This window comes from Pseudochaenichthys georgianus, unplaced genomic scaffold (assembly GCF_902827115.2).
Source record: "Pseudochaenichthys georgianus unplaced genomic scaffold, fPseGeo1.2 scaffold_1008_arrow_ctg1, whole genome shotgun sequence".
Classification (NCBI taxonomy): Eukaryota; Metazoa; Chordata; class Actinopteri; order Perciformes; family Channichthyidae; genus Pseudochaenichthys; species Pseudochaenichthys georgianus.
In genome coordinates, this window is record NW_027261986.1 from 43,523 (window position 1) to 51,620 (window position 8,098).

Below are 8,098 nucleotides of genomic sequence, written 5' to 3' on the forward strand. Positions count from 1 at the left end.
CAGGCGTCATTTATAATGGGGACGCTGGTGGACATGTCCCCATCACTTTGCATTGGGATGATTTGTTAAAAAAAATCTGAAAACAGCACCATGACACCGCCCTGTGAATGATTCAAAGTAAATATAGAAGTGGTCTTGAACACATGTGTCCATCAGACAAAGGCTGCTGCCTCCTGTCATCATTAATGGACGTCTCTTTAAGATGACCGCTCAGAGGAGAGGAGTTCTCATTTCTCTAACCGCCTGCTGCTTCCCCTCCTCTCTCCTCGGTTCCCCTCCTCTCTCCTCCCCTCCTCTCTCCTCGGCTCCCCTCCTCCGCTCGCATCTCCTGTGGGCGGGACTAAGACAGGAGGATAGGAGTCGAGGAGGGGAACCGAGGAATTAGAGAAATGAGAAACCTTCCAGGTGCATCTCCTGTCTGATCACAGCCAATAATAAAACACACGATGATATCCATATAGCCTACCGGAAGTCGATGCTTTTTCGATTTTTTTTTTTTTAACACATCTATTTTTTTCGGTTATTTCAAAATGTTCCTGTTAGTGAACAACAGCAGGTGTTTTATATCTCCTGTTATTTTACTATATTACTTTAATATTTAAAAAAAGTAAAGTCCGTGAAGCAAACGTCTGCGCGGCTCCGTTGCACCTCGCGCGCATTGATTACGTCCTTCCCTAACAACAAGTAAACTCGCTCATAGCAACCGGCTCGTTAAACAGGTAGGAAGCTTTTTACTCTGTTATATTATGGGTTTAAACAGATATTTACCTGCAGCTGTTTCATCAATCTGTTAATGTCCCTGCTCCTCCAGAGTTACCGAGTTACTGAGAGTCAGAAAGAACCGCTCAGCTCCACAGAACACAGCTTCTGTTCCTGGAGCTTCAGACACCGCGGAGGACATACCTGCAACGCTAACAACATAACTTCTACTTTGACCAGATCTCAGTACTTCTAATCACTACTTTTACTGTTGCTACTTTAACTATATGTTGATGATAATACTTTTCTACTGCTAATGCTAGTAGTTAGATATCTAAACATTTATTAAATGATATAACCACAAAGTAACGTTGACACATTCGCTGCGCACCGCGTCAGAGGGCCCTGAACGCACCATCGTTTCTCAGACCCAGAGATTTCAGTGTTTCTTTTTAAAAAGACATATTTAGGCTATGTAATGTTCACAGGGATGAAGAAGGAGCATGACGAACCCCCTCTTTCCCCTTATCACACACACAGAACACATTCTCCACACATGCCATACAATAACACAAAGTATAAATATATAAATGAGGTGGATTTCAGTGATTCTAATATGATGCGTTCACTGTTCTCAGGGAAAAAGCATCCTTCCTGATGGACGAGACCGTGAAGCCTCTGAGGGTTCCTCCTCAAATGTCCGTCTACGCCGACAAACACAACATCTTCCACCTGCTGCAGGTAACACACACACACACACACTCACACACACACACACACACACACACACAGCAGCATCACTCATCACACACACTGGAGAAACACACACACACACACACACACACACGCACACACACACACACACACACACACACACTGGAGAAACACACACACAGAAAAATAAGTAGTGGAGTAAAGTACTGATACCAGTGTAATGTAATGAAACGTACTTCAGTACAGTAACAAAGTATTTGTACTCCACTACTTCACACCACTGCCAGCAGGTAGTACGTCAACATGTGTAACGATGTCTCCTCAGAGCATGTTGTCCAGCCTGGTGGTGGAGCAGCCTGCAGACGCTCTGAGCTTCATGATCGCTCTGCTACAGAGGATCAGCACCGACAGTGAGACACACACACACACACACACACACACACACACACACACACACACACATCACTTCAGGGGACATTACATTGACTTACATGCATTTCCTGGAGACTTATCCTAACCTTAACCATAACCAACACATGCCTAACCCAACCCTTAAAGGTGGGGTAGGTACGTTTCAGAAACCGGCTCGATATACACTTTTTGTTATATTCCATGGAATGCTCTTAACATCCCGATAGCAATGAATATCTGAAGTGCTTTGACAAAAAAATCCATAAAAAAATGTCATCTGTAGAAGCCGTAATACTGGCTACCTGCCTGTCAGCCTTCCATCGGGGCACAAACTTACCTCGTGCCCTCTTTGGTCATGTGCGCGTTCGTGTGTGTTGGAGGAGGGGCTCTGAGAGGAAGTGGCAGATTTTCTCCAGTTGTGTATTTTCAAATTCGAGCGATCTCGAGCCGGTTTCTCAAACTTACCTACCCCACCTTTAACCTAACCCTTACCCTAATCCTAACCAAGTCTTCACCCTAAAATTAATGATCCCCCTTATGGGGACCTCCAATGTGTCCCCATAAGGGAAGCCAGTCCCCACACGTGACTATGTAAACAGATTTAGGTCCCCACAAGTATAGTAATGCCAGGCCACACACACACACACACACACACACGCACACACACACACACACACACACACACACACACACACTCACACACACACTGCTGAGGATCAGCACCGACAGTGACACACACACACACACACACACACACACACTGCAGAGAATCAGCACCGACAGTGACACACACACACACACACACACACACTGCAGAGGATCAGCACAATAAGAAGGTATACTTTTTTAAGATTTCATTCAAACTAACTTTACTATTATAACTTGTTTTATTTTTACGATTTCTTTCTCAGAATTAGATTTTTTTTCATGATTTAATTTATTTTCCTTACTTCACTATTTTACAGAATTTAGCTTCAAAATGTCAGTTTTTCTTATCATTTGAATGTTCAATGAGTTCTGCAGCCTCTAGATGGCGCTGAGACTCTGTCCTGAGTCCAGTTCACAGAACTTGGAGTTCAACTTCAGTGCACAGTGTGATGAGGAGCACTGAAGCTGAAGAAGGATGTTATTTATATTTCATATTAAAGTGATTGTGTGTTCAGTCCCCAGAGTGCTGCTGCTCGGTCCTCCTGCTGTCGGAAAACACACCATGGTGAGCGGGGCGTTACTTTAAATATGTAATCCATTACAATTACTACTTACATAGCATGTTTATAGCATGTTTATAGCATGTTTATAGCATGTTTATAGCATGTTTATAGCATGTTTATAGCATGTTTTTACAGAAGGGAAAAATTGAGAATTTTGAAAAAAAAGTGAGAATAAAAAAAAAAAAAGTGAGAATTTTGAAAAACAAATTTGAGAAAAACACGCAATTTTGAAAAAAGTCTGAGTTTTATAAAAAGTGCGTGTGTGTGTGTGTGTGTTGAGTGTGTGTAACACTAAAGACACACGCGTGGTTTTATTAAACGTTGAAACTCATGTCAGAATAATAATAAGAAAGGTAACTCTGAGTTTCTCCTGCAGGCCCAGCGGCTCAGTGCTGACCTGAGAGCTGTGCATGTGACCTCAGAGAGTCTACTGAGCGACCAATCAGAGCTCAGCGCTCAGGCTCGCTGTGTCCCGCCCACTGAGCCACTTCCTGTGGATCTGCTGGTGAAGCTGGTTCAGAGGAGACTGGGAGAAATCGACTGTTTCAGCAGGGTGAGGCCTTCAGGGACCAACTGTTAATATTCTGTCTGATAGCAGGGTGAGGCCTTCAGGGACCAACAACTGTTAATATTCTGTCTGATAGCAGGGTGAGGCCTTCAGGGACCAACAACTGTTAATATTCTGTCTGATAGCAGGGTGAGGCCTTCAGGGACCAACAACTGTTAATATTCTGTCTGATAGCAGGGTGAGGACTTCAGGGACCAACGTTAATATTCTTGGTCTTGAGACCACTTTTGAACGGTCTTGGTCTTGTCTCGGTCTCGGACCTATAGGTCTCGAGATTTTATGTCAAGACCGGTCTTGTCTTATCTTATTATAGATCCATAGTCGAGACCACGGCTGTTGCTGGGGATGTGATTGGATGTAAACGCCCTGTTTAAAAAAATTCAACTAATAACGTGACTTCACGTGACTCCGATAAATTGCCTTCATGCGCCGCAATGTTTGTAAAGATGGCACTGGTCTGTATACCGGCTGCTACCCCCTCACCTCTCCCCGTTCACTAACACTCAAATGGTCTGGCAGTGAAGATGTCGCGTAGTGTGTGTGTGTGTGTGTGCGTGTGTGTATGTGTGGCCTACGAGCTTTCACTGATGCAAACTGATTGTGAGAGAGAGGGAGATAGAGAGAATATGTTTGTGTGTGTGTGGGGGGGGGGGCTACGAGAGGGAGAGAGAATGTGTGTGTGTATGTTAAAGTGTATTGGTCTCGACCTCTTAAAGTCGTGACCTGGTCTCGACCTCTTAAAGTCGTGACCTGGTCTCGACCTCTTAAAGTCGTGACCTGGTCTCGACCTCTTAAAGTATTGGTCTTGTCTTGGTCTCGACCTCTTAAGGTCTCGACCTCTTAAAGTCTTGGTCTTGTCTTGGTCTCGACCTCTTAAAGTCTTGACTTGGTCTCGACCTCTTAAAGTCTTGGTCTTGTCTTGGTCTCGACCTCTTAAAGTCTTGGTCTTGTCTTGGTCTCGACCTCTTAAAGTCTTGACTTGGTCTCGACCTCTTAAAGTCTTGGTCTTGTCTTGGTCTCGACTTCTTAAAGTCTTGGTCTTGTCTTGGTCTCGACCTCTTAAAGTCTTGACTTGGTCTCGACCTCTTAAAGTCTTGGTCTTGTCTTGGTCTCGACTTCTTAAAGTCTTGGTCTTGACTTGGTCTCGACTTCTTAAAGTCTTGGTTTTGTCTTGGTCTCGACTTCTTAAAGTCTTGGTCTTGTCTTGGTCTCGACCTCTTAAAGTCTTGACCTGGTCTCGACCTCTTAAAGTATTGTTCTTGTCTTGGTCTCGACTTCTTAAGGTCTTGTCTTGGTCTCGACCTCTTAAAGTCTTTACCTGGTCTTGACTTCTTAAGTCTTGGTCTTGTCTTGGTCTCTACCTCTTAAAGTCTTGGTCTTGACTTGGTCTCGACCTCTTAAAGTCTTGGTCTTGTGTTGGTCTCGACCTCTTAAAGTCTTGGTCTTGACTTGGTTTCGACCTCTTAAAGTCTTGGTCTTGTCTTGGTCTCGACCTTTTAAAGTCTTGGTCTTGTCTTGGTTTCGACCTCTTAAAGTCTTGGTCTTGTCTTGGTCTCGACCTTTTAAAGTCTTGGTCTTGTCTTGGTCTCGACTTCTTAAGGTCTTGTCTTGGTCTCGACCTCTTAAAGTCTTGACCTGGTCTCGACCTCATAACGTCTTGGTCTTGTCTTGGTCTCGACCTCTTAAAGTATTGGTCTTGTCTTGGTCTCGACTTCTGAATGTCTTGGTCTCGACCTCTTAAAGTCTTGGTCTTGTCTTGGTCTCGACCTCTTAAAGTCTTGGTCTTGACTTGGTCTCGACCTCTTAAAGTCTTGGTCTTGTGTTGGTCTCGACCTCTTAAAGTCTTGGTCTTGACTTGGTCTCGACCTCTTAAAGTCTTGGTCTTGACTTGGTCTCGACCTCTTAAAGTCTTGGTTTTCTCTTGGTCTCGACTTCTTAAAGTCTTGGTCTTGTCTTGGTCTCGACCTCTTAAAGTCTTGACCTGGTCTCGACCTCATAACGTCTTGGTCTTGTCTTGGTCTCGACCTCTTAAAGTCTTGACCTGGTCTCAACCTCTTAAAGTCCTTGTCTTGGTCTTGTCTTGGTCTCGACCTCTTAAAGTCTTGGACTTGTCTTGGTCTCGACCTCTTAAAGTCTTGGTCTTGTCTTGGTCTCGACCTCTTAAAGTCTTGACCTGGTCTCGACCTCTTAAAGTCTTGGTCTTGTCTTAGTCTTGACCTCTTAAAGTATTGTTCTTGTCTTGGTCTCGACTTCTTAAGGTCTTGTCTTGGTCTCGACCTCTTAAAGTCTTGACCTGGTCTCAACCTCTTAAAGTCCTTGTCTTGGTCTTGTCTTGGTCTCGACCTCTTAAAGTCTTGGACTTGTCTTGGTCTCGACCTCTTAAAGTCTTGGTCTTGTCTTGGTCTCGACCTCTTAAAGTCTTGACCTGGTCTCGACCTCTTAAAGTCTTGGTCTTGTCTTAGTCTTGACCTCTTAAAGTATTGTTCTTGTCTTGGTCTCGACTTCTTAAGGTCTTGTCTTGGTCTCGACCTCTTAAAGTCTTTACCTGGTCTTGACTTCTTAAAGTCTTGGTCTTGTGTTGGTCTCGACCTCTTAAAGTGTTGGTCTTGACTTGGTCTCTACCTCTTAATGTATTGGTCTTGACTTGGTCTCGACCTCTTAAAGTCTTGGTCTTGTGTTGGTCTCGACCTCTTAAAGTCTTGGTCTTGACTTGGTCTCGACCTCTTAAAGTCTTGGTCTTGACTTGGTCTCGACCTCTTAAAGTCTTGGTTTTGTCTTGGTCTCGACTTCTTAAAGTCTTGGTCTTGTCTTGGTCTCGACCTCTTAAAGTCTTGACCTGGTCTCAACCTCTTAAAGTCTTTGTATTTTCTTGGTCTTGTCTTGGTCTCGACCTCTTAAAGTCTTGGTCTTGACTTGGTCTCGACCTCTTAAAGTCTTGGTCTTGTCTTGGTTTCGACCTCTTAAAGTCTTGGTCTTGTCTTGGTCTCGACTTCTTAAAGTCTTGGTCTTGTCTTGGTCTCGACTTCTTAAAGTCTTGGTCTTGTCTTGGTCTCGACCTTTTAAAGTCTTGGTCTTGTCTTGGTCTCGACTTCTTAAGGTCTTGTCTTGGTCTCGACCTCTTAAAGTCTTGACCTGGTCTCGACCTCATAACGTCTTGGTCTTGTCTTGGTCTCGACCTCTTAAAGTATTGGTCTTGTCTTGGTCTCGACTTCTGAATGTCTTGGTCTTGTCTTGGTCTCGACCTCTTAACGTCTTGGTCTTGACTTGGTCTCGACCTCTTAAAGTCTTGGTCTTGTGTTGGTCTCGACCTCTTAAAGTCTTGGTCTTGACTTGGTCTCGACCTCTTAAAGTCTTGGTCTTGACTTGGTCTCAACCTCTTAAAGTCTTTGTATTTTCTTGGTCTTGTCTTGGTCTCGACCTCTTAAAGTCTTGGTCTTGACTTGGTCTCGACCTCTTAAAGTCTTGGTCTTGTCTTGGTTTCGACCTCTTAAAGTCTTGGTCTTGTCTTGGTCTCGACTTCTTAAAGTCTTGGTCTTGACTTGGTCTCGACCTCTTAAAGTCTTGGTCTTGACTTGGTCTCGACCTCTTAAAGTCTTGGTCTTGACTTGGTCTCAACCTCTTAAAGTCTTTGTATTTTCTTGGTCTTGTCTTGGTCTCGACCTCTTAAAGTCTTGGTCTTGACTTGGTCTCGACCTCTTAAAGTCTTGGTCTTGTCTTGGTTTCGACCTCTTAAAGTCTTGGTCTTGTCTTGGTCTCGACTTCTTAAAGTCTTGGTCTTGTCTTGGTCTCGACTTCTTAAAGTCTTGGTCTTGTCTTGGTCTCGACCTTTTAAAGTCTTGGTCTTGTCTTGGTCTCGATTTCTTAAGGTCTTGTCTTGGTCTCGACCTCTTAAAGTCTTGACCTGGTCTCGACCTCATAACGTCTTGGTCTTGTCTTGGTCTCGACCTCTTAAAGTATTGGTCTTGTCTTGGTCTCGACTTCTGAATGTCTTGGTCTTGTCTTGGTCTCGACCTCTTAACGTCTTGGTCTTGACTTGGTCTCGACCTCTTAAAGTCTTGGTCTTGTGTTGGTCTCGACCTCTTAAAGTCTTGGTCTTGACTTGGTCTCGACCTCTTAAAGTCTTGGTCTTGTGTTGGTCTCGACCTCTTAAAGTCTTGGTCTTGACTTGGTCTCGACCTCTTAAAGTCTTGGTCTTGACTTGGTCTCGACCTCTTAAAGTCTTGGTCTTGTCTTGGTTTCGACCTCTTAAAGTCTTGGTCTTGTCTTGGTCTCGACTTCTTAAGGTCTTGTCTTGGTCTCGACCTCTTAACGTCTTGGTCTTGACTTGGTCTCGACCTCTTAAAGTCTTGGTCTTGTGTTGGTCTCGACCTCTTAAAGTCTTGGTCTTGACTTGGTCTCGACCTCTTAAAGTCTTGGTCTTGACTTGGTCTCGACCTCTTAAAGTCTTGGTTTTCTCTTGGTCTCGACTTCTTAAAGTCTTGGTCTTGTCTTGGTC

General features: G+C 44.1%; 1 protein-coding gene across 1 annotated transcript; it reads left to right on the forward strand.

The window, feature by feature from the left end:
• Window positions 1-675: 675 nt before the first annotated feature.
• ak8 (adenylate kinase 8) lies at window positions 676-3,588 on the forward strand (the record flags this gene model as incomplete). Its single annotated transcript, XM_034076747.1, has 6 exons — window positions 676-719; window positions 812-945; window positions 1,338-1,440; window positions 1,739-1,823; window positions 2,988-3,037; window positions 3,412-3,588. Coding segments are annotated over exons 3-6 (396 nt in total), but the record flags the coding sequence as incomplete, so codon positions are not given.
• Between the last annotated feature and the right edge of the window lie 4,510 nt (window positions 3,589-8,098).